The following is a 26,931-nucleotide window of genomic DNA, read 5'->3' on the forward strand; positions in this document are numbered from 1 at the left end:
AGTATCTGGCCTGGCCTCCCCCTTTAGGGCGGCGTCTACCTCCCCGACCTCAACCTCTAGCTGGATGAGTAGGTGGAGTGGTAGTTGGTGCAGTAATCATAGCCTAGGAACCCTATAGAGCACGATGTGGCTGAGAAGTCTATGGAGGTACACCCCTCCTAAGTCTAGGATAATTCCTCACCATATGGCGAGTGTCGTCACACTCAAAACAAGCTCTTTGGGGGCGTGACTGATGTAGCTGACTCGGGCCAAGTTTGCTAGACTGACCACTGAGAGCACCCCGATCAGGAGGCACACTAGATACTTTAGGTGAATAATAAGGCTCCTGAGGTCTAGGAGGAGCTGGAATACCACTGGCTGCTGGAAGAGCTGAATGAGCGGGGCGGCTCACATAACCCTTACTATGACGAACTGCAGCTGGGGCACGGTCACCAGAATAATGACTCGACTCTCGAGACCTTTTGGCATCTCTCTCCTCCCTATCCCGAGCAAGCATGTCCTCCACTCTTCTAGCAATACTCACCACCTGCTGATACGCGATATCCATCTATAACTCCCGGGCCATGCTAGACATGATGTTGGGAATGAGTCCCTCAATAAACCAGCGAACCCTCTCTCGAACTATAGAAACCAAGGCTGGTGCATGTCTAGCCAAGTCACTGAAACAGACTGCATACTCTGAAACTGTCATAGTACCCTAGCGCAATTGCTCAAACTCCACGCGCCACGCGTCCCTGAGGCTTTGAGGGATATATTCCCTTAAAAACATGTCAGAGAACTGCGTCCATGTAAGGGAAGCTCCCTCAGCCAAAATGTCCAACTCATAAGTACGCCACCACTGATAGGCTGCTTCTCGAAGCTGGAAGGTAGTGAAAGAAACCTCACTCGACTATGCTATGCCCATAGTGTGGAGGATACGGTGTCACTCCTCCATAAACCCCTAAGCATCCTATGATGCTAGACCATTGAATGTAGGAGGGTCGTACTTTTTGTACCTATCAAGCCTCCGCTACTCCTCTTCTGAAGCCAGTTCCCTACCCTTGGGCTGAACTGGGGCTACAGGTTATACCGGTATAACCTCCGGGATCTGATCAACCTGAACTCGCTGCTCTAAGGTGCGGGCGGTAGGAGTCTATGCTCCTTCCCTGGCTTGAGATGTGGCTGCAGCAAGGGTAATCAACCCTGCCTGAGCTAGAGTGCGGTACATGCTCATGAACTGTGCAAGGGTCTCCTGAAGAGTTGAAGTAGTAGTAGTGGTAGGCGTATCAGGTGCCTATGCTCCGGCTGGTGCTACTGGTGGATCTTTTATAGTAGCTCGCCTGGGGGCTCCAGTTGCACCACGTGCACATCATCGGCCTCTACCCCAGCCCCGACCTCGGGCGACTTTAGTAGGAGGTGGGGGTGTATGGTCATCTCCTGTAGTACGTGTCCTCACTATCTGTGAGAGAATAGAAGACAGAGGTTTAGAATTTCGAAGTCACTAATCTCGCACGATAAGTAATCAAATTGTAACAACCTGGCCGATTGTTTTAAGAACTAATGCCCCAATCCCCTATTAACTACTCTCCTCATGTTTATTTCTGCTATTTTGATTTGCCGGGATGTTTGGTTTTAAGTTTCAGAGAGTTTTGGGACACTTAGTCCCTAAATGGGAGCTTAAGTTTTGAAAATTTGACCATAGTCGGAACAGTATGAAGACGACATTGGAATGGAATTCTGATGGTTCCGTTAGCTCCGTTGGGTAATTTCGGGCTTAGGGGCGTGTTTGGATTATGTTTTGGAGGTCCGTAGCTAATTTAGGCTTGAAATGCCGAAAATCGAATTTTTTGAAGTTTCCGGTTCGATAGTAAGATTTTCATACGAGGGTCGGAATGGGATTCCGGAAGTTGGAGTAGCTCCATAGGGTTGAATGTGACGTGTGTGCAAAATTTCAGGTCATTCAGACGAGGTTTGATAGACTTTTTGATCGAAAGCATAATTTGAAAGTTTTGGAAATCCTTAGGCTTGGATTGAAGAGTGATTTGTTGGTTTAGCATTGCTTGATGTCATTTGAGGGTTGGAATAAGTTCGTTTGATGTTTTAGGATTGGTTGGTATATTTGGTTGAGGTCCCGGGGGCCTCAGGTGAGTTTCGGGTGCTTAACGGAAGTGGAATTGGACTTAGGAAGAATTGGAAATTTGCTGAACCTGTCATAACCACACCTGCATGTGTGGGACCGCAGGTGCGGCTCCGCAGAAGAGACTATGTGTCCGCAGAAGCAAGTTTGGCCCAAAGCTCCAGGATCCGCAGGTGCGGCTGGGTTTTCGCAAATGTGGTGCCGCAGATACGGCCAAGAGACCGCAGATGCACACCCAGCCCATTAAGTGAATGTCACAGATACGACCATGTCCTCGCAGAAGCGGGACCGCAGATGTGGTCCCAGAGACGCAGAAGCGGATTCGCTGGGCTGAACATATAAATACTCGCCTTCGCGAAATTTAGCTATTTTTCACCTCTTTTCAAACGGGAAGAAGCCTTGGGGAGCATTTTCAAGGTTGATTTTCAGAGGAGTTCATTGGGGTAAGGTCTTTGGTCCCTAAACTCGTTATTGGAGTGATTTTTTATGATTATAAGCATGAAAATTTAAGGAAAATCAGTGAAAATTTGGGGGTTAGGGCTTGATTAATTAGAGACCTTTTGAGTGATGATTTGAGGTCCGATTTTGGTACTTTTGGTATGACTGAACTCATGAGAGTGTGAGGATTCTGGAAATGTAAATTTTATCCGATTTCGAGAAGTGGGCCCGAGGGGCGTTTTGATCATTTTACCTAATTTCGCGTATTAGCTTAGAATTTAATTGTAGAATCAGTTACTTGAAGTGTTATTTACATATGCAATTGAATTGAATAGATTTGGGCCATTTGGAGTTGAGTACTCGTGGCAAGAGCGTGGTTTCTGGTTGATTTTAAGCTGGTTCGAGGAAAGTGGCTTGCCTAACCTTGTGTGGGGGACCTTCCCCTTAGGATTTGGTATTATTGATAATTGAAATGCCTTGTACGTGAGGTGACAGGTGCGTACTTGTGCTAATTGTTGGAAATCCAGTTTTCATTAAGTAATTACTAGTATGTTTCCTTTCCTGTTTATATTACTTGCAATTTTAGCCTGTTGTTAGCTTAGGAAAGCATGTCTAATTGACTTAACTGCCTTACTTGTTCAAACTGCCTTTTTTGGATTATGTGCAACATGCTAGGTTAGAAATACCTACTTTACCTTGGTATGGAACTTGAATTGAACTGTGTACATCTTCTTGCTGTTGCTGTGTGTTTACTTTGGGACTACGGTATGGTATCCCGGGAGACCCCCCCTGTTTGTTTACTTTGGGATTATGGACGGTTTTCTGGGAGATCCCCCTGCATATTTACATTGGATCTACAGGACTGCACCCGGAAGATTCCCCCTGTACTGAGTATTTACATTTGGGACTACGGATCAGTATCCCAGGAGATCCGCTCGCATTATGAGTTGGACTACAAGAAGGTATCCCGGAAGACCCACTGGATATTTACATTTGGGATTACAGGACGGTATCCTAGGAGATCCCCGGTTGTTACCTTGTGTGTTGAATTGTATCTCTTTCTGTGTTTACTTTGCCTCTGTAGTAGTTGTTGCTATCTTTTATATCCTGCTGTTGTATTTATTTATACTATTTATTTCTACGTTGTTGAACCTTATATTTTATTTAATCTCAGTAGGGCCCTGACCTTCCTCATCACTACTCGATCGATGCTAGGCTTGGCTCTTACTGAGTACCGCTGTGGTGTACTCATGCCCTTTCTGCGCATGTTTTTCATGTACAGATCCAGGTACTTCGACTCAATCCTATCACCCTTGAGGCGAGGTGACTGCTCCAGAGACTTCGAGGTATATCTGCCGCGTCCGCAGACCGAGGAATCCCTTTCCATTCTATCTTGTAGTGATAGCCCTTCTATCTTTTCTGTTGATGTAGACATTCCGGAGTTAGAGCATTTTTATTGTATTCGTAGCTTGTGATTCATGGGTTTCCGGGTTTTGGGAAAAGTTGTTCAGTTTGAGAGTTTATATTTGTATATGCCGAGCGGCATTTTAAACCTTCATTTTGTTTATTCTGTAGTCTTTATTGTTTTATCTATTGTTTTCCCTTTGTTTCGCACTTGTTAGGCTTACCTAGTCGTAGAGACTAGGTGCCGTCACGATGGTTCATGGAGGGCGAACCGGGGTCGTGATACAAATGAAGTGAAATTTTTTTCCTAACAGTTCCATAGCCTCCCGAAGATAAGTATAGACGTCTCCATACCGATCCGCGAGACTCTACTAAACCAGCTTATGACTCACGACTCCTATGAACCTAGAGCTCTGATACCAACTTGTCACTGTAGACATGTGATTTTTGACCCTCCCCAAGATTTTTTATATTTTAGCATGTAAATATTTAGTTTTGGCCTAATATCATAATTTCAACTAATTTTGACTCTTTTACTTTATTTCGTCACAAAAAATAAAAATTACAAAAATATTTTAGTTTACATATCTTTCGTAAATTTAAATAAAAAATATACAAAAATATTACCTTATTTTTATTTTTATATAATCTTCAAAACGCAAAAATAGTTTCATGTTTTAATATAGTTTAGTTCAATTAATTAATATTAGTTTTATATTTTTATATTATATATTGTATATTTAGAATGAAGAGTTAGTTTTGGGTTAGTTTATCCCATTTTAATCTTGTAGTCCATCTTTTTAGTCTTGGGCCCAATTTTAAGGGCCAATAATACCAAACTCATACCTCCTTAACCTAAAACTCTTTCTATATAACCAAAAACTAGTCTAAAAATACCTAGACCTAGAGACCTATACACCCTAGAGTACAATGCCGTTTTCAGCAAATAAGAGACCCCCACCCCTATCAACCTTTTTCTTCAGAGAAATGAAGCAGCCTTCGATGGTTTTTTTTGAACAAACACCAACACCCTTTCCTCTTTCACCCTCACAAATCCAACAAAGGGAATCCATCACCTCCTTCTCCATAAGACGAAAAACACCAGCAGACCTCTAAAAAATGCATCAGCCGATCCCCATTCTCTGAATTTCGAAGAGCAGCGACACTCAGAAGAGAAAAAGGGGAACCATCAGCTCTCGTCCTCTCTTCATCTTAAAAAAAATAGCAGCACACTCCAAAACTCTCAGCGCCTTTTCAGAGCTTGGGTCGTCATTATTCAGTCTTCGATTTTGGGTTCGAGTTTGAAATTCCGGCCAGCTTCAAGTTTGTCAGTAGTCATTGTTCATGGGTTCCGTTTCAGTTTTGTCCGTGTTTCTGTCGTTCTGAGGGAGTTGGAGTGAGTAGGGCCGGCCATTAAGTGTCGTGGATCGTGGATCCAGTTCTGATTTTGTTGTCCCTGTTTTCTTTCTTTCTAAATCTCGGATCCAGATTTGCTATTTGAGGAGGCTGTTTTAGTTATAATAGTGAAGACGACATTTTGGTTGAGGTTCATTTCTTTTCCTAATCTGATATACTTCACTCCTTATTCCCTGATGTGTTTTGTTAGTATTTAGTTTGTCTATTACCCGATTGCATTTGATAAGTGTTCAGATTTGAGTAATTCATTTGTATAGTTCCTAAAGTGTGCTTGTTGGTGTGAATTTAAAAGTCTGGAATGATACATAAATTAGTGAAAATGGATGTGCTTAGATGTTGGTTAGCACTTTCTTTCGTAGCTTGGTCTAGTCATCACTGATTATGTGTTTTCTAGTATTTTTTATAGTTTTGGTTATTTGCCTGGTTTGATGGAATTCCAATTTCTTAGTTCTTCTATTGGATCACTGTTCTTGCGTTCTTTTGTGCAAAACGGGCTTGGGAGTTGTTTTTTTTAAAATAGAATGATAGTTGAGTTTATCATGTTAATTGTTTTACTCTATTATTTTGACGTTAGGAGCCTGCCTAGGCCGTTATTAAACATGAACATCGTAGCTTGCTTTAGGCGAGTTTAAAATACAATTGTGATTGTGTACACGTTCGCGTGACATGATTACGATTCGAAAAACTAATTCGGAGTATGCGTTCGTGCAACTTCGACCAAATTTTCTTAATAATAAAATTGTTGTTAATAGGCCGCTAAATTAAATGTAGTTCTCTGAGCCGAGGTGTGACATTCATAATTGAATCCCTATGGCCCTCGTATTAATTTTATGAGTTAGACGTTTAAAATGATGTTCGTAGTTTGCTTTTAGGCACGTTTAATATACCATCGTAGTTGTGCACACGTTCGCGTGACATAATTACGGTTCTAAAAACAAAATCGGAGTATGCATTCGCGCAACTTCGGCCAAACTTTCTTAATAATAACAAAGCGTTACTAATTGTGGACACGTTTGTGTGACATAATTTTTGACGCGCAAAACAAATGGGTACACGTACACGTGACTCGTTTTTAGGGTAATTTCCTAATTAAAAGAGGCAAATACGCATAGGTTTTAAAATGAGTAATTAGAAAATTTAGTTAAGCCAAGTATGATCAAAGCGACCGTGCTAGAACCACAGAACCCGCGAATGCCTAACACCTTCTTCCGGGTTAACAGAATTCCTTACCCGGATTTTTGTGTTCGCAAACCATAAATAAGAGTCATCTTCCTCGATTTGGGATTTTAACCGGTGACTAGTGACACCATAAATTATCCCAAGTGGCGACTCTGATTTTTAAATAATAATCTTGTTTCGTTGTCACTTAAATTGGAAAAAACTCTCTTATACCCCTTCCGGGGGTAGAAAAAGGAGGTGTGACAGCTCTGGCGACTCTGCTGGGGATAAGAGCCCAGAACTTCTGGTTCAGGGTTCAAGAATTCAAGCTTGTTTTTATGATTTTTTACTTGGCTTTATTTATTGTTTATATTATCTTATTTGTGGAACTAATGTGCTAAATGCTGTTTATTTACCGCTTTGATATTATTTGAATTGTATTAAACTATCTTCTTTCGCCACCCCTTTGAGTCTTCTAAAAATGGTGAACACGTTCGCGTTGCCCGCTTTTTCTGTAAAAGTTATACCAAATATAACGAGGTTGGGCCAGCAACAAGGACAGGTAGACTTTAGTGCTCCCGATACGTTGCCCCCTCTTCGGCTTGAGTTGTCCGCTCGGGTAAGCCAGGTCAAGAACACAACCCCAGGTTTAAACTTAGAATAACATAACCTCATGTCGGATCCCTAGCAGGAACGTTTGCATCACGTGTATTTGACTTTGGGGACTCAACACAGGGGTTGGGTCCGTCTGGGACAGGTATACCCAAAATAACAGACCATCTTAATGCATCCTATGTGCTACATGTTGCATTTCTTCAAGGGTAAAAGGGTCATTTGGCGGACCAATGATAGTTGAGGGCAAATTAAAAAAAAGCAAAAAAAGAGGGTGAAGTGTGAAAATAAAGCAAGTAGGGTCCAGTTATGTTTTCCTTCACATTTTTGTTAAGAAAAAAAAAACATGAAAGTATTCAAAAAGTTAAAAAAATTTTGCACTTTTTCATCATTTTCCGAAAATCAAAAAATCAAAAAAAAAAAGGAAAAGAAAATCCAAAAAGTGTTTACATGTTTCATCATTTTTCAAAAAAAAGACAAAAAAATATATTTTTTCTAAATTAGTTATTTTTTTAATTCTCGCCCGTATCCAATCTGCCCGAACTACGCATACCTGATTCTCGTCTTTCGGGACGTGATACGTAGGCAACCCACATCGGGTCCGATCTTCTTAGTAAGTCTTAGGTTCTTGGCTTCGCGGAGTCTTAGCCAAATCTTGCATTTTTAGCCACATAGGTTAATTTTAGAAAAATAGTCACAATCATGTCTTGCATGTGTCCAACAGAGAGAGTTACTGTCTCACATAGTGTTCTAGGTCTTTAACTTTATTTGGTCTTAATTTTCTTATACAGATTTGGATTTACTTACCGGAGTTTGAGCATGACAGAGCCCCAGGACCATCTAGTCAGGATCGCTCATTCAGGGGTGGATTAAAAGGAGATTTTTTTTTGTTTTGAGTCTCTCGTCTTTTACCTTCTAATTTTGTATAGTATTGTCGAGTTTTTTTTATAATTATTATACTTTCTATTTTGCATTTAAAAAAAGTGTGTTATAAATCAAAAATCCAAAAAAAAAGAAGATATTTTGCGTTTTTGTATTTCCATTAGAATTTTCTCTAGAAATACTACTCCTAGAAATTAAAAAAAAAAAGAAATTTTGAGGTGGTTTTTCCTTTAGAAAATTAATATCTAGAACTCAAAAAAAAATTGCTTTTATATTTCCTTTAGGATACTAGGACTAAAAACAAAAAAAAAGTGATTTTTCTCTTTTGATATCTCTTTACAAGTTTTCTTTAAAATGCAAATGCCAAATATTTTCCTTTAAGGTTCTTCTTTCGAAAATTAATAAAACAAAAAAAAATAATATTTTTTTTATTTTTACTAGAACTCTAGGACATTGTACGTAGAAGAAAAAGAAAACAACATACTTTATCTTTGGTTTATCTTCAGAGTTTCTCCCTTAAGTAATCAAACTGAAATTCAAAAATATTTTTTTTATCTTTTCATTTCTTGGTTCAAAATCTTTCTTTCATGATATCAAACAAAAATCAAAGTATTTTTCTTTGGTTTATTCTTTAAATTTCCTTCCTAAAAAAAAGAATCAAAAAATAATTTTCTCTTCTAGAATTTTTTCCTTAATAATTTCCCATAGAGTATTTGTTTCAAAAAGAAAAAAGGAGAGAAAAAACAAATGTATGCTCGTTAAGCTTGAGTTTAGAATAGGTTATAGAACATTAAGTCTAGAAAATTCAAAAAAAAAAGATATGCTTCTTTTATTTCTCTTTTCTCATCAGAGTAGTCATTAAGGTAAAAAAGAAAAAAAGAAAAAAGAAAATGTTAGTTTGTTTACTTTGTTCCCGATCTTTCTGAAATACACAAAGATCTGATTCATGTGGCATCGTGATACGTAGGCAACCTACATAGGGTCCGATCGAATTATTTTTTTATTATTAAAAGAAAAAGGAAAAAAAGAAGGAAAGAAAGAAAGAAAAAAAGAAAGAAAAAAAGAAAGAAAAAAAGAGAAGTTGTGAAATTATGGGAAGTGAGAAATGAGAGGAAAGAAAAGAGTGATAATTAGAAAAGAAAGAGGAAAGAAAATGAGCAAGCCAAGAAGTGCTAGAAAAGAAAAGAAGGAGAAGATTGAAATGAATAAATTGGGATGATGTCATATGAGCTTCATACCCTCGAAGTCATGCTAGAACTGATAACTATGATTAAGTGCATTGCACATAATGTGAGATTATCTTATGTTAAATGCCCTAACACTAACGTTATGACTTCATTTTGTTTCTTTTGTTATCTTCATTATAGCAGAAGGGTGGTTGGTTTGTGGTTCTCAAAGTGGTAACTCTTCTCTACAACATAAGGTCGAAAGGCAATGGAAGACGGCAATAGAATTAAGCCGGTTGATACTGGTGCCCAAAACAATTGGTTGGACAGGGCAATGGGTTGGTTGAAGAGGTAAGGATGTTAAGACAATACATTGCGGACATGTATCAGGCTTGGATGGCTGGGAAAGCACCACCCCCGCCACCACCTAGCTTCTTAGATGCTACCCTTACCCAAACTCCGGCCATAGTGCCAGATGATCCCCCATACTCTCCAAATCCACCCGCTTATCACAGCTTTCCCAACCACCCTAGTAGCTCCATCACTCATCCTCCAATTATCTCTCCCCAAAATTGCCCTCCTGTCATATCCACTATCCCCATGATCACAACTTCTCAACAATCTTCCCTTCATAGATCCGACAATGAACATCCACTCAAAGCTTATGATGCCCAATATTACCCATCAGAGGTTGCCCACAAGGAAAATGAGACTCATGTTGAAAATGAAAAGTTCACAGGAAAAGAAGGGCGAGATGGGATATCCAGGAAGCTGAAAGGTATAAAACAATCCTTAAGGAGCATGCAAGGGATGTAAAATCAGATTAACATATCTTACAATGACTTGTGTATGTTCCCTGATATTCAACTGCCTCCGAGGTTTAAAATGCCAAAGTTTAAATTGTTTGATGGGCGTGGAGATCCAGTAGCCCATCTGAGGGGTTATTGCAGTGAAATGAGAAGTGTTGGCGGGAAAGAGGATTTGTTGATAATATATTTCAGCAAGAGCTTGACTGGGGCAGCCTTGCAATGGTATACTCGTCAAGATGTCAATAACTGGCATGCCTGGCATGACATGGCTTAATATTTTGTTAGACACTTTCAATATAATATAGACATTACCCCAGACCGCTCCTCCCTATCTAATATGGAAAAAAATCGGAGGAAAGCTTTAGGGAGTTTGGGTTCAAATGGAGGTAACAAGCTGCTCAGGTCAGTCCCCTGATTGGTGAAGAAGAAATGGTTGAGTTTTTCCTACAAGTCCAGGGGCCCACCTATTTCAGTCATTTGATCCCGGCCTTGGGTAAACCTTTCAATGATATGGTAAAAATAGGGGAGATGGTAGAAGAGGGAATCAAGTCAGGCAAAATCATGAGTTATTCGGCATTGAAAGATACTACAAAAGACATTCAGAACATCTTAGTAAGTTTGGGTGGAAGAAAGAGAAATAGAAAAGATGTTGTTGAGCCGCGCCAACGATAGGATCCAGTGGGCATTCCTGCTCAATGCTTTCAGCCTCGATATCGACCCCATGGATATCCCTGTGCTCCAGATAATCCTCCCCAATGCTACTTCCCTCCATAAAACCCCTAAAGTCGTACATTACCTTCCCAGTACTCCGTCCACATTGCACCACCATATGCTCCACACCCACGAGACCCGTGATGGCCTGCACCACTTCCACAAATGTCTTACCCGCCCCCTCAAGCATATCAACCACCTGCCTGCAAATGGTTCCAACCGAGGCCAGAGTACAAAATGAAAAGGCAACAGAAAAATAAAAGACTTTCGCTCCTATTGGAGAATCATATGCCAGTTTGTTCCAAAAATTGAGGCAATTGGACATATTGAAGCCGATTCAGATAAAAATGTTGAACCCGCATCCAAAGAATTTAGATTATTCTCAAAGGTGCGCATATTGCTCTAATGCCCCGAGTCACAGCACGAAAAAGTGTTGGCATCTGAAAAGAGCAGTTCAGAAGCTTATTGATGTAGGTGACATTATCGTGCAAAATCCAGATGCAGTAGACACTAGACAAAGTCCATCGCCTATTCATAATGAGACGCATATGGTGGGTATAATTTGTTTTGAAAAGGAATATGAGAATTCTTCTGAGATCCTCAGAGGTCCACGTGCTGCAAAGCTTTTAGTGCTATCAGAGGTTGATCTTAAGAGCGAGCCGACAAAAGGGACCCAAACGCAATTTGTTGAAGTCAATGTGATGGAGACTTGCGAAGGTCCTAGTATTGTTGATGCAGAACTCAGTGGCTAAGATGTTGAGCTTGGTAATTGGAAAGAAGCTCCTTTCTTGGCTAGCCAGGGAGGAGTCTTGGTGGTTCATTTTGTTATCATTTCTATTGTCCGGGTTATTTCAGGGTTGTAATCCGGATATTGTCTTGTGACTCAAACCCTTCTATCCTTTTATTTTGCCTAGTTCCTTTAGTCGTAGTAATTCATTTAGTATTATCTAGGTTTGTTCCCCCAGTTTATTTTGCTTGTTTTGTTGTTCGAACCCCTTCACTGTCTGTCTAATACAATTTTCTATCCTCCGTTATTTCTAGTCATTTTTGTTTAGTTCTCGTTTTCTTTTATAGTTCTTTTCCTGCTGACTCTAGTGACATGATATGCACACATAATTCTAGGTCTGTTCTTAAAAGTTAGTTTAGTCATGAAGAAATAAAGTAATTTTGAAGATGATAGGGACACTAGAGGGAAATAAGTACAGATTTGGACATTTTGAGATCATTTGAAGCCCGAACTGTGTGAAACTGGGGCAGATAATTTGGGAAGTTAATAGGATGACAAGGATTCATTAAAGGAGAGTGCATCCCAGACAACTTCAAGCAAGCAGTTTTGAATTCAAGTGTACCTCCAGTAACAAGATAAAGCCAAGGGAGTTTGCTCTGAACTAACGGAGGGTATCTATTGTGGAAAAAAAATTACACAACGAGAGTTCTGTACTTGATAAGGCGCTAAAGAAAAGTGGAAGGCATATTAGTGATATCAATGACAAAGCTGCAAAAAGAAATATTGTGCATGATCTTCTTTTTCATTCTCAAGTTGAACGTGTTGTACTTGGCATTTTCAGGGATTGGGATGCCCTCTTTTAGCTACCCGAACACTTATCCCATTCGAGACCCTTTTGAGCCTGTACTAATTTCTTTGACCTCTCCTCTTTTGGAATAAAGTTAGAGTCATACGAAAAAAAAGTTCATGTCCCCATAGGTTTATTTAGAAAGTTCATTCCAAAAGGAAAATTCAACAAAAAAAAGAATAGAAAAATAGAGATAAAGAAAAAAAAAGAAGAAGGAAAAAAAAGGAAAAAAAGAAAAAAAAAAAGGAAAGTAGTAACAAAAGTAGTCTTGTGAACTACGTTCGACCTAATTTCTTTTAAGGATATGTAGGAAGCCTCACGGTTCGGTCCCATCAAAATAAAAATTCAAAAGTCCCCAAGCAAAGAAACGGGGGAAGAGGTCGCGATTTTATAAAAAATATGATTTCAAAAGTTGTAATTTTGAACCCATTCAAGTTGTTTTGAGCCTTTATGATATCCTTTTTTTCTAACCCTGTCCAAAAGCCACATTACAGTCCAAGAGCATATGATATTTGTACCATGGTTAATGCCTTGTCATCTGCAGAATCAGAGGAAATAAGAAGAAAAAAAAATGAGAGAGTCTTATCGGTGAAAACCTTCACAGGCACCATAAGGAGGCGAAGAGTTGAGAGAAAGAGAAAAATAAGAGAGGCTTGATGGTGAAAACCCTTCGGGCGCTACAAGTCGAATAATGATCGTGAATTATATTGGATAATCAGAGCGTTGAAGCCTAGTTTCATGGTTTAGGGGTATAACAAGAGTTGAACATCAGATTTGCTTGACAAATTAGCCACATGTGCATGTCATGGTCATTAGAGTTGGTATCCACATCTGATAAGTTTTTACTTTGTAGTTTTCTTGTTAGGAATCGTCTCTTTCCATTGTCCTTTACTCTATTCTTTTTTTTACTTCCTCTTCCTGAGTCTATTTGGTCAGAACAAGTGAGAAATGACTTCAAAATTTACCACCAACTTTCCAATTGCACAAAACGGGATCTGGCTAGCACATCAAAGTGGCATAAGTCAGGAAAGAATAGCATACTCACTGAGTTGGTAACAATCAACGTGTTTTGGGATTCATGTGAAATACAAAGGTTTGGTATATGTCAATTCATGAACAATGCAACAGATCGAGGATGTTGGGTTAATGGATCAAAGATATTTTTTGTGATAAAGTTGACAGAGAAAGTGGTTAACCAATGACAAGCAAGGCCTTCCAAGCGGAAATCAAAGTTATCATGGCCAGTGAAGGAGCAATAGACCTCAAGGCCAAGGTCAGTGGTTTAAGTCAAGAAAGAACAACATGCACACTGAGTGGGTGGCAATTGACGTGCTTTGGGGTTCATGTGAAACACAAAGGTTCAGTATATGTCAATGCATGAGCACAATGCAACAAATGAATGATATTGGGTTTGAACGGATCAGAGGTATTTTCTGTGATAAGGGTGACAGAAAAAGTGGTCAGTCAATAAACAGGCAAGGTCTTTCGAGTTGAAATCACAGTTATCATGGGAAGTGAAGGAGCAATCACCCTCAAAGTCAAGGCCACAAACCAACCACCATGTTTAAACTCACAAGTTTTCTTTGATTGAAACAGGGGCAGGAAATTTTGTTTGTTCTGGAGAAACCCTCCGTGAGGAAAGCAGGTGCCAGACAGGCTCGACAGTAAGTTTCTAGTACCCTTCTGGATAACGGGATTTAGTAAGTTCTAAGACCCTCACAAGTGACAAGGTCTGACGAGAGTTTTACTTTTGGGAAGGATAATTTAGCATTTAAGTTTTTCACTTTTGAGATGACACTTGGTTTGAAATTTTTCAGGATATGGGAATTCAACTTAGAACTTATTTTGATAACAAGAATTGGTTAACACTCATAGATGTTCCCAATATCAAACTGGGGCAGAAAGATTTCTTTGTTTTGTCTGTTTTGTTGCAATTAGGCGCCCACCTGGAGAATAAGGGAAGACGGCACAAGTTCAAAGGAAAGCGGGTCAAGATCAGCAATCAGGCGCCCACCTGGAGAAAAAGGAAAAATGGTTCAAGCTTCAAGGAAAAACAGTTTTAAGTAACAAGAGGAGATGGGTCAAGTCCAGCAGTCAGGCGACCACCTGGAAAACAAGGGAAAATGATTCGAGTTTCAAGGAAAGATAGGTCAAGTTCAGCAATCAGGCACCCACCTGGAGAAAAAGAAAAAGCAGTTCAAGTTTCAGGGAAAAACAGTGCTAGTGTTGGCAATCAAGCGCCCACCTGGAGAACAAGGGAAGACAGTTCAAGTTTCAAGGGAAAGCAGTTTCAAAGGAAAGTGGTTCAAGTTCAACAATCAAGCGCCCACCTGGAGAACAAGGGAAAACAACTCAAGTTTCAAAGGAAGACAGTTCAAGTTCAGCATTTAGGCGCCCACCTGGAGAACAAGGGAAAGCAACTCAAGTTTCAGGGAAAAGCAGTTCGAGTTTCAGTAGTCGTGTGCCCACCTGGAGAACAAGGGAAAGTTGCTTAAGTTTCAAGGAAAGCAGTTCGAGTTTCAGCAATCGGGCGCCCACCTGGAGAACAAGGGAAGACAGTTCAAGTTTCGAAGGAAGACAATTCAAGTTTTGGCAATCAGGCACCCACATGGAACACAAGGGAATCCACTTCAGAATGTAATTCAAGTTAGCAACAAAAGAAGCTCGCAGCAAGAATGTGAGTCAACAGTCCGAGATGATCAACGGAAGTTGGTCACAATCCAGAATAAAAAAAAAAGTAAGGCAAGAAGTGAATCCAAATGCAGAAGTTGATGAAAGATGTGAGCTGCTCAAGACGTGGTTGAAGTCACAAGCACCACATGTCCGATCTTGATCCGAAAAGCTGAAGAAGAGCGAGCTAGCACCTGCAGCTAACAAGCGCCAAGGTTCAAATCTAGAGTCTACATGAAGAGCCATTCAAGACTCAAGATCAAGCTTCAGAAGACTTATAGATAGGAATCTTGTAACTCATAGTTGATAGGCTTAGCTAGTCTTTTTCATTTTTTGATGTAATAACAGGACCGCGGACTGGAACCTCGACGGAACGACACCTCGACCGGCTCTCCACCTCGGTATACTCCATCATCTTACTCACTTCTGAACTACACGTGGCCTGATTCCTTTATAGTTAAGGATATGTAGGCAGCTCAGATACCAGAGCTTGGTCACATTCCCCTTTTCTCTTAGTTTTAGTCTCTCCAAATAAGGGTCGGGTCAAAAAACCTGTCTAGTCGTTCTTTGTCTGAAAACTCTTCACGTTCCCAGTCAAAGAGGGGCAGTTGTAGACATGTGATTTTTGACCCTCCCCAAGATTTTTATATTTTAGCATGTATATATTTATTTTAAGCCTAATATCTTTATTTCAACTAATTTTGACTCTTTTACTTTATTCATCACAAAAAATAAAAATTACAAAAATATTTTAGTTACGTATCTTTCATAAATTTAAATAAAAAATATACAAAAATAGTACCTTATTTTTATTTTTATATAATCTTGAAAACACAAAAATAGTTTCATGTTTTAATATAGTTTAGTTCAATTAATTAAGAATAGTTTTATATTTTTATATTATAAATTGTATATTTAGAAGGAAGAGTTAGTTTTGGGTTAATTTATCCCATTTTAATCTTGTAGCCCATTTTTTTAATTTTTGGCCCAATTTTAAGGCCCAATAATATCAAACCCATACCTCCTTAACCTAAAAACCTTTCTATATAACCAAAAACTAGTCTAAAACTACCTAGACCTAGAGACCTACACACCCGAGAGTACAACGTCGTTTTCAGCAAATAAGAGACCCCCACCCCTATCGACCTTCTTCTTCAGAGAAATGAAGCAGCCTTCGATGGGTTTTTTCTGAACAAACACCAACACCCTTTCCTCTTTCACCCTCACAAAACCAACAAAGGGAATCCATCACCTCCTTCTCCATAAGACCAAAAACACCAGCAGACCCCTAAAAAATGCATCAGCCGATCCCCATTCTCTGAATTTCGAAGAGCAGCGACACTCACAAAAGAAAAGGGGGAACCAACAGCTCTCAGAATTTCGATTTTGGGTTCGAGTTTGAAATTCTAGCGAGCTTCAGGTTTGTCAGTGATCGTTGTTCATGGGTTCCATTTCAGTTTCGTCCGTGTTTCTATCGTTCTGCGGGAGTTCAAGTCAGTAGGGCCGGCCATTGTGTGTCGTGGATTGTGGTTCCAGTTCTGATTTTGTGGTCCCTATTTTCTTTCTTTCCAATTCTCGGATCCAGATTTGCTATTTGAGGAGGCTGTTTTAGTTATAATAGTGAAGACGACATTTTGGTTGAGGTTTATTTCTTTTTCTAATCGATATACTTCACTCCTTATTCTCTGATGTGTTTTGTTAGTATTTAGTTTGTCTATTACCTAATTGCATTTGATAAGTGTTCAGATTTGAGTAATTCGTTTGTATAGTTCCTAAAGTGTGCTTGTTGGTGTGAATTTAAATGTCTGGAATGATACATAAATTAGTGAAAATGGATGTGCTTGGATGTTGGTTAGCACTTTCTTTCATAGCTTGGTCTAGTCATCACTGATTATGTGTTGTCTAGTATTTTTTATAGTTTTGGTTATTTGCCTGGTTTGATCCCTCGAATACTTGTTGCTGGTTTGATGGAATTCCTATTTCTTAGTTCTTCTATTGGATCACTATTCTTGCACTCTTTCGTGCAAAACGGGCTTGGGAGTTGGTTTTTCTTAAAAAAGAATGAAAGTTGAGTTTATTATGTTAATTATTTTACTCTATTATTTTGACGTTAGGAGCATGCCTAGGCCGTTATTAAACATAAACATCATAGCTGGCTTTAGGCGCGTTTAAAATACAATTGTGATTGTGTACACGTTCGCGTAATATGCTTACGATTCGAAAAATCAATTCGGAGTATGCCTTCGCGCAACATCGATCAAACTTTCTTAATAATAAAATTCTTGTTAATAGGCCGCTAAATTAAATGTAGTTCTCTGAGCCAATATGTGCCATTCATAATTGAATCCCTATGGTCCTCGTATTAATTTTACGACTTAGACATTTAAAATGATGTTCGTAGTTTGCTTTTAGGCACGTTTAATATACCATCGTGGTTGTGTACACGTTCGCGTGACATAATTACGGTTCTAAAAACAAAACCAGAGTATGCGTTCGCGCAACTTCGGCCAAACAAATAGGTACACGTACGCGTGACTCGTTTTAGGGTAATTTCCTAATTAAAAGAGGCAAATGCACATAGGTTTTAAAATGAGTAATTAGAAAATTTAGTTAAGCCAAGTATGATCAACGCGGCCATGCTAGAACCACGGAACCTGGGAATGCCTAACACCTTCTCCCAGATTAACAAAATTCTTTACCCGGATTTCTGTGTTCGCAGACCATAAATAAGAGTCATCTTCCTCGATTCGGGATTTTAACAGGTGACTTGGGACACCATAAATTATCCCAAGTGGCGACTCTAATTTTTAAATAATAATCCCGTTTCGATTGTCTCTTAAATTGGAAAAACTCCCTTATACCCCTTCCGGGGTAAGAGAGGTGTGACAGTCACGACCCTAGTTCTCCCTACGTGAACCATCATGATAGCACCTAGTCTCTACGACTAGGTAAGCCTAACATTTGCGAATAAAGGAACAAAAACATAAAAGCTATCAACTAATAAGTAAATTTAAACAAGGAAATGCAATGTCGCTCGGCATATACAATAATCACTTCCGGACAGTACATAAACTCTCCCAAAACCCGGAATGCCATAAGTCACAAGCTAAAGATAGAAACAGTCTTTATATACTCCAGAGTCTAATAAAAGAAGAAAATATAAGAAGGGTTGACATGTGGTGGAATAGATAGGGACTTCGAGGTCGGCGGACGCGGTAGATAAACCTTGAAGTCTCTACAGTCGTCTTGTCTCACTAGTAGTGCAGCTGATGTGAGGTACCTGGATCTGCACATGAAAAACATGTGCAGGAAAGGGCATGAGTACACCATAACGGTACCAGTAAGTGCCAAGCCTAACCTCGGTCGAGTAGTGATGATATCAAGTCTGGACCCTACTGGTATAAATATAATGAAATAAGATAGAAAGAATATTACAGTAAAGTAAATATGGAAATCTAACAGGGATAGAACTCACTGGAAACCAACCGCTCAAAATACAGTAATAGCAACAAGGGTATGTCCCGGGATACCGTTCCGTAGTCCCAAACGTAAATGTGTAGGGGGATCTCTCGGAATACAGTTTCGTAGTCCTAAAGTAAATTTGCAGTGCTGGGGGATTTCCCGGAATACCGTTCTGTAGTCCCAAAGTAACTATGCAGTACAGGGGAATCTCCCGAAATACTGTTCCGTAGTCCCTAAATAAATATGCAGCTCGACCAAACAGAGATAACAGTTACAGCAAGAAACCACTATTTAGACTAAGTTCGAGTCAAAGAAGAACATGAAATTTCACTAAAACATGCTGCACAATGTTCAGAAAGACAATTAAGGCAATTAAGACAGTTAAGGCACGTAAGCATGTTTTCCTAAGCTATACAATATTGTGGTTTGGTCGCAAATGCGAGGCTCGCATTTGCAAGCCAGATCTCGCAAATGCGGAGTCTGCAGACCTGAAGCACACCAGCTATGATTCTTATGTCCAAAACACTCCGTAGCATATCTGAAACTTACCCGAGCCCTCATGGCTCCAAACCAAAGATGCACACAAGTCTTAAAACATCATACGAACTTGCTTGCGTGATCAAATCACCAAAATAACACCTACAATCACGAATTTAGCACATAATTAAATGAAATTCTCAAGAACACTTTGAAATTTTTATTTTATCAACCGGTCGTCCGAATCACGTCAAACCAATTCTGTTTTTCATCAAATTTCACAGACAAGTCTTAAATATTATGTTGAACTTGAACCGGGCTCCAGAACTATAATACGAATCAGATACAAACAAGATTAAACATTAAGAATTTCTTAAAAACCATTGAATTTTCAGGCTCTCAGTTTTCAATAAAAATTCATAGCTCGAGTTAGGGACTTCCGATTCCGGGCATACGCCCAGGTCTCATTTTTTGATACAGACCGACCGATACTATCACAATATGAATCCGGGTCCGTTTTCCAAAAATATTGACCGAAGTCAACTCAAATAAATTTTTTAATAAAAATTTCTTATTTTTATCAACTTTTAACACAAAAGCTTTCCGAAAACACATGGACTGCGCACATAAACTAAGGAGGAATAAAATGAGGTTTTAAGGCCTTGGAATATGGAATTTGGTTTTAATTCATAGATGACCTATCGGGTCATCACGTTTAGGAATCTTGCCTTCGGGTAATCACTTTAATAGTTAGAATATAAACCTTTGAACATATATTGATTAGTTTTTACACTATTTGAGTAGTTGTGGATTGTTCGGCTTCGATTTGAGGGTTTGAGCACATTCTCAAGTTTGGTAGAAGGCTTTGAGACGAGGTAATTCTCTTTTCTAACATTGTAAGAGGGAAATTTCTCCATAGGTAAACTTAATTAATATGTGATTAATTGTGGGGGCTACGTACGCACAAAGCGATGAGAGTCCGTACGTAGCTACTATTCTTGTTATGTTCGGGTAGTTTTAGGCTTACACCATGCTTTGTGGACACCGTTATCTAATCATATTTGTTGATTTGCATTGAATGGAACTAAGTTGAGGATAAGATTTCAAAGGTTTCAAGTAAATTCTTATTTTGAAAGGAATTGAGAAACATTTCATTATATTTATATTTAACCACGTCGCAAGTATATTCCGCAAGCGGGGTGACTATTTCCACTACTCTCATGGGAGCAGGCGTTCGCCTCGGCAGGTTAATAGATGCATCTATGGTTCGGGCCGTTCAACCCTCGGCAATGCACAATTTACATTTATGTTGGATCGGGCCGAACATCCTCGGTGGAATTTGTGTGTGATAATAGAATTGGAAGTCCCTTTTATAACTTGTATAAGTTCATCGTTGAGAGATCATTGGTTTTAAATAAAGGAAATGTTTTGGGTTCTTAAATATGATGAAAGAATTGTTCGGTTATTGCCTGTTCTGGGTTCTATTGTTATCTCTATATATATTTTGTTTAATTAGAATTTCATATTATTATATTGTTGGCCCTAGTAAGTGTCAAAGTCGACCCCTCGTTACTATTTTTTCGAGGGTAGACTAGATACTTACTGGGTGCATATTTTTATGTACTCATGCTACATTTCTCTACTTAATTGTACATGATTTGAGGCAGGTGCATCTGGCCACCAGTCTGGCACGCAGATTTGATCCTTATCCCGAGACTTCACGGTGAGCTACTTTCTGAGCCATTCTACAGCAGTTGGAGTCTCTCTTATGCTATATTTTTTTGTCTATTTTCTTTCAGACAGTAGGCTAGTGTTCTTTTGTACATTCTACTAGATTGCCCACATACTTGTGACACCAAGTCTTGGCACACACGCTAGTAGATTTATGATTTTCGTATTGTATACATGATTGCGGCTTGTATTCGTTGCTTCCGTTTAACTTTGTTCCATTGGTAAATTTTAAATATTTTAACAAATAAAGAATTAGTATCCACTTAGTAATTTATTTAAATGGGAAAGCACTAGTTCGATCAGTGTTGGCTTGCCTAGAAATGGTGTTGAGCGCCATCACGGCCTATGATGGAAGTGGGTCGTGACAGTTATCTTTGAATGTTTTGGACCAGTTACGAGGAGCAAATCAAGCTCATTAGGATAACAAGCACCCCAAGTGTCGTCCGCATCAACCCCTATTTTCGGATCTTCGTTCTCAAAAGGAGCAAGATCTTCTACAAACACACCTGAAGGAGGAAGCGATGTTGCTGAAAAGATTAAGAAAACTCTAGCTCTGCTTAACCTCTTCGGATCCATGAATTCTGCCGTGAAAGAAGATGATGATATTTCAAGTGATGGATCCTCCCCACTTACACCGTGTAGCGTGAGTCAATCGAGGATCAATCTTTGTGACAATCCATGCTACTCTCCATCGTACACAACAATCATGCAAGCCATGGTGACAAACACTTCATTTGTGGAGGAGCAGTAGCAATCACTGGCTTGACCAAGTGCATGCAAATTCAAGATACTAGGATCGAAAAGCTAACAGATAGGGGACTTAGGCATTTTTGACTCATTTTGTTCCATTGTTGGACAATTCTTGGAGCTCTTTGAGAGGGTATTTTACCCAACACTTTGAGGTAAGTGATTCCTACACAATGTGAGTTAAATACATAATTTGTGGGTAGATTATAACATGTGAATTGGTAGAAATCATGGGTTTAGGTGAAAACCTAGGGTTTTGATAAAAATGAGATTTTACCATGAAAATGATTATGGAACTTAGTGAAAATCATATATTTATGTTCCTAAGGTTATGAGTAACAATTTCCTTCGAAAAATTTCTAGAATCCGAGCACGTGGGCCCGGGAGTGAGTTTTAGGAATCTTGCCTTTTGGGTTGGGTAATCATTTTAATAGTTAGAATATGAACCTTTGAAAATATATTGATTAGTTTTTACACTATTTGAGTAGTTTTGGATTGTTCGGCTCCAATTTGAGGGTTTGAGCACATTCTCAAGTTTTGAAGTAGGCTTTGAGATGAGGTAAGTCTCTTTTCTAACCTTGTAAAATGAAAATTTACCCATATGTGAATTTAATTAATATGTGATTAATTGTGAGGGCTACGCGCACGAAGTGATGAGAGTCTGTATATAGCTACTATTCCTGTTATGTCCGGGTAGTTTTAGGCTTACACCAAGCTTTGTGGACACCGTTATCTGACCATATTTGTTGATTTGCATTAAATGGAACTAAGTTGAGGATGTTAAGATTTCAAAGGTTTCAAGTAAATTCTTATTATGAAAGTAATTAAGAAAAATTACTTATATTTATATTTAACAGCGTCGCAAGTATATTGCGCGAGCGGGGTGACTATTTCCACTATTCTCATGGGAGTAGGTCATTCACCTCGACAGGGTAATAGATGCATCTATGGTTCAGGATGTTCAACCTTTGGCAGTGCACAGTTTATATTTATATTGGATTGGGCCGAACGTCCTCGGTGGAATTTGTGTGTAATAATAGAACTGGAAGTCCTTTTTATAACTTGTATAAGTTTATCGTTGAGAGATCATTTGTTTTAAATGAAGGAAGTGTTTTGGGTTCTAAAATATGATGAAGGAATTGTTCAGCTATTTCATGTTCTGTGTTCTATTTTTATCTCTATATATATTTTGTTTAATTATAATTTTATATTATTATATTGTTGGCCCTAGTAAGTGTCCGAGTCGACCCCTCATCACTACTTCTTCGAGGTTAGACTAGATACTTACTGGATACATATTTTTATATACTCACGCTACTCTTCTGTACTTAATTGTACAGGATTTGAGGCAGGTGCATCTGGCCACCAGTCCGGCACGCAGATTTGATCCCTATCCCGAGACTTCATGGTAAGCTGCCTTCTGAGCCGTTCTACAATAGCTGAAGTCTCTCTTATGCTTTATTTTTCTGTCTTTTTTCTTTCAGATATTTGGCTAGTGTTCTTTTATACATTCTACTAGATTGCCCACATACTTATGACACCAGGTCATGGCACACACACTAGTAGATTTATGATTTGGTATTGTATACATGATTATAGATTGTATTTGTTGCTTTCGTTTAACTTTGTTCCATTGGTAAAATTTTATATCTTTTAACAAATGAAGAATTATTATCTACTTAGTAATTTATTTAAATGGAAAATCATTAGTTCGATCAGTGTTGGCTTGCCTAGCAATGGTGTTGGGCGCCATCATGGCCTATGATGGAATTGGGTCGTGACAGTATGGTATCAGAGCACTAGGTTTACGTAGGTCTCACAAGTCATGGGTAAACCTAATAGAGTCATGCGTATTGGTACTGAGACATTTTACTTATCTTCGAGAGGCTATGGGGTGTTAGGAAACTACTCTTTATTCATCTTCTATCGTGCAATTGATGGTACACTAAATTCTCTCTCTTATTCTCTCACAAATGGTGAGAACGCGCGCAACAAATGTTCTGGACCCGGAAGGAGCTGCTCCCCCCATTTTTAGAGGCCAAGGGAGGGCACTAGATCGAGGTAGGGGACGAGGATGCCCCAGAATTGCTACAGTTGCACCACCAGCGGATCAAGTAGAGAATCCCATTATTGAGGAGCACGACGAGGTGCCCACAGTAGAGCCAGCCCCGGTTGATTTCATGTCAGCACCGGGCTTCCAGGAGGCCATGGGCCGTATGCTGCGGTTCATGGATTCTATGACTCAGGCTGGTTTATTTCCAGCAAACCCAACCAGATCTCTAGCGGGAGGGGGAGCATAGACCCCAACTACTCAGGCTCCTGGGCGTGCAGCTACAATAAATTAGACTCGGGGTACACTACCCATGGGTGGAGCCCAGCCAGTTGTAGCGACTGTACCTGACCCTAGACCAGCTGTGGCAGGTGAACCGTAGAAGCTTTTGGACAGATAGACCAGGCTACACCCTCATGTCTTCGAAGGTCAATAACATGAGGACCCCTAGGACTTCATTGATAGGTCCAGGGACAGACTGCACAATATGAGAATATTAGAGTCGCATGGGGTGGATTTCATTACTTTCCAGCTGGAGGGCAGGGCCCGTAGATGGTGGCAGTTTTATCTTCTTGGTAGGCCAGTGGGTTCTCCTCCCATGACTTGGGACCAGTTTACGCGGCTTTTCTTAGATATGTATATTCCACCCTCCCAGAGGGAAGAGTTACAGTGTTAGTTTGAGCAGCTCGAACAGGGTCAGATGTCAGTGACAAATTATGAGGCGAGATTTTCTGAGTTGTCTTGCCATGTACTCATGATACTTCCTACGGACGTAGAGAGAGTGCGAAGCTTTGTTGTGGGGTTGCACCCCAGTATTTGGGCTAGAGGTGAGGGACAAGTAGGTAGGGGCCATCCTAGAGGTGGAGGCCAGGAGGGGGAGGTCATCCAGGTGGAGGCCAGTCAGCTGGCGCTCCATCTAGATTCTATGCTTTTCCGGCCAGACCAGATGTAGTGGCCTCAGATGCCGTGATCACATGTATTATTTCAATTTGCGGTAGGGATGCTTCGGTGTTATTTGATCCAGGATCAACCTATTTATATGTATCATCTCTGTTTGCTCATTTCCTAGATATTCCTCGTGAGTTCATGGGTACTCTTGTTAATGTGTCCACTCCTGTGGGCGATTTTATGGTTGTGGATCGGATCTATTGGTCTAGTGTGGTCATATTCTATGGTTACGAGACTAGAGCGCACCTTCTGTTACTTGATATGATCGACTTTGAGGTCATACTTGGCTTGGACTATTATCCCCATATCACGCCATCCTTGATTGTCATGCCAAGATTGTTACCTTAGTGATGCCAGAGTTACCTAGATTGGAGTGGAAGGGTTTCTCTATTAGTATAGCTAGTCAGGTCATCTCTTTTTTGAAGACTCGACGTATGGTCGAGAAGGGTTGTTTGGCTTATCTAGCTTATATTCGGGATACCACCGTAGAGTTTCCGACGACTGATTTAGTGCCAGTAGTTCGGGAGTTCGCCGATGTGTTTCCTTCTGACCTTACAGGTATGCCACCAGATTCGTGATATTGATTTCTGTATTGACTTGGCCCTAGGTAACCAACCTATATCTATCCCACCATACCGTATGGATTCGAAAGAGTTGAAGGAGTAGATGTAGGAGTTGTTAGCAAAGGGGCTTGTCAAACCAAGTATATCACCTTGGGGTGCACCAGTGTTTTTTGTGAAGAAAAAGATAGAACTATACGGATGTGCATTGATTACCGTTATTTGAACAAAGTTACCATCAAGAACAAGTACCCGTTGCCATGTATTGATGATTTATTTGACCAGTTGCAGGGTGCTAGAGTGTTCTCTAAGATCGACTCGAGGTCGGGATAACATCAGTTGAAGATTCGGGACTCAAATGTTCTGAAGACCGCTTTCCGTACTAGATATGGCCATTATGAGTTCCTAGTGATATCCTTCGGCTTGACTAATGTACCAGCTGCGTTTATGGATTTGATGAACTGGGTGTTCAGGCCTTATATTAATTCCTTTGTTATTGTCTTCATTGATGACATCATGATTTACTCACGTAGCCTGGGGAGCACGAGCAACATTTGAGAGTAGTACTTCAGACGTTGCAAGAACAAAAGTTATATGCTAAGTTCTCCAAGTGTGAGTTTTGGCAAGAGTCGGTGGCATTCTTGGGGCATGTTTTATCCGGAGAGGGTATTAAGGTGGATCCTAAGAAGATTGAGGGAGTTCAGTGTTGGCCTCATCCCACTTCGGTGACTGAGATCAGGAGTTTCCTGGGGTTAGCAAGTTATTATTGTTGGTTTCTGCAGGTTTTTCCTCCATCGCAGCACCTCTGACTAGATTGAACCAAAAGGGTGCTCCATTCCGTTGGTCCGATGATTGTGAGACGAGCTTTCAAAAGCTTAAGACATCTTTGACTACAACACAAGTTCTAGTGTTGCCTTTGGGTTCGGGGATGTATACGGTGTATTACGATGCTTCACGTGTTGGCCTGGGTTGTGTATTAATGCAGGAGGGGCGAGTTATTGCGTATGCTTCGCGTTAGCTGAAGATCCATGAGAAGAATTACCCTATGCATGATCTAGAGTTAGCCGCGATTGTTCATGCTCTTAAGATTTGGAGGCATTATCTGTACGGGGTGTCATGTGAGGTTTACACTGATCGTCATAACTTAAAGCATTTGTTCAAGCAAATGGTTCTCAATTTGAGGCACCATAGATGGCTTGAGTTACTGAAAGATTATGACATCACCATTCTTTATCATCCGGGTAAGGCAAATGTGGTCGCGGATACCTTAAGCAGGAAGGCAAAGAGTATGGGTAGTTTGGCATTCATTTCAGCAGAGGAGAGGCCACTAGCTTTGGACATTCAGTCCTTTGGCTAACAAACTTATGAGGTTGGACATTTTAGAGCCCAATCGAGTTCTTACATATGTTGTTGCTAATCTTCCCTATTAGAGCAGATCAAGGCTCCACAATTTGATGATGCGCACTTGGCAGTCCTCAGAGAGACGATACTACAGGGTGGTGTCAAGGAGGTTTCTATGGGCGAGGATGGTGTTCTGCGACTCCAGGGTCATCCTTGTGTTCCTAATGTCGATGGCTTCAGGGAGAGGATTCTAGAAGAGGCGCGCAGTTCTCGGTATTCCATTCATCCAGGTGCTATGAAGATGTATTGTGACCTGAGGCTGCATTATTGGTGGCGGCGGATGAAGAAAGACATAGTTGAGTATGTGGCTAGGTGCCTAAGTTGCCAGCAGGTTAAATATGAGCACCAGAGGTCAGGTGGCCTCCTCCAGCAGATGATTATACCAAAGTGGAAATGTGAGCGCATTACTATGGACTTTATAGTTGGGTTGCCTTGGACCTTGCGAAGTTTGATGTAGTTTGGGTCATCGTCGACAGGTTGACGAAGTCAGCACACTTCATTCCTATTGCAACTACTTATACTTCAGAGAGGTTAGCCCAAATTTATATTCGGGAGATAGTTCGGTTGCCCAGTGTGCCTATTTCCATCATATCAGATAG

At 40.1% G+C, this 26,931-nt stretch overlaps 1 protein-coding gene across 1 annotated transcript; it reads left to right on the forward strand.

The window, feature by feature from the left end:
- Positions 1 to 24,721: 24,721 nt before the first annotated feature.
- On the forward strand, positions 24,722 to 26,789 carry LOC138874495 (uncharacterized). Its single transcript, XM_070152988.1, has 3 exons — positions 24,722 to 24,929; positions 25,714 to 25,904; positions 26,367 to 26,789. The coding sequence occupies exons 1-3, from the start codon at positions 24,722 to 24,724 to the stop codon at positions 26,787 to 26,789; spliced, it is 822 nt and encodes a 273-aa protein (XP_070009089.1).
- Positions 26,790 to 26,931: the final 142 nt, after the last annotated feature.

Source organism: Nicotiana sylvestris, chromosome 1 (assembly GCF_000393655.2).
Source record: "Nicotiana sylvestris chromosome 1, ASM39365v2, whole genome shotgun sequence".
NCBI lineage: Eukaryota > Viridiplantae > Streptophyta > Magnoliopsida > Solanales > Solanaceae > Nicotiana > Nicotiana sylvestris.

Bases quoted from the DNA above. Each gene is read 5' to 3' on its own strand.
- LOC138874495 (XM_070152988.1), top strand. From the start codon at position 24,722: ATGCCAGAGTTACCTAGATTGGAGTGGAAGGGTTTCTCTATTAGTATA. The intron at 24,930-25,713 runs GTATGCCACCAG...TGGTTTCTGCAG, and splicing joins GTTTCCTTCTGACCTTACAG to GTTTTTCCTCCATCGCAGCA. The intron at 25,905-26,366 runs GTATTAATGCAG...CTATTAGAGCAG, and splicing joins CACGTGTTGGCCTGGGTTGT to ATCAAGGCTCCACAATTTGA.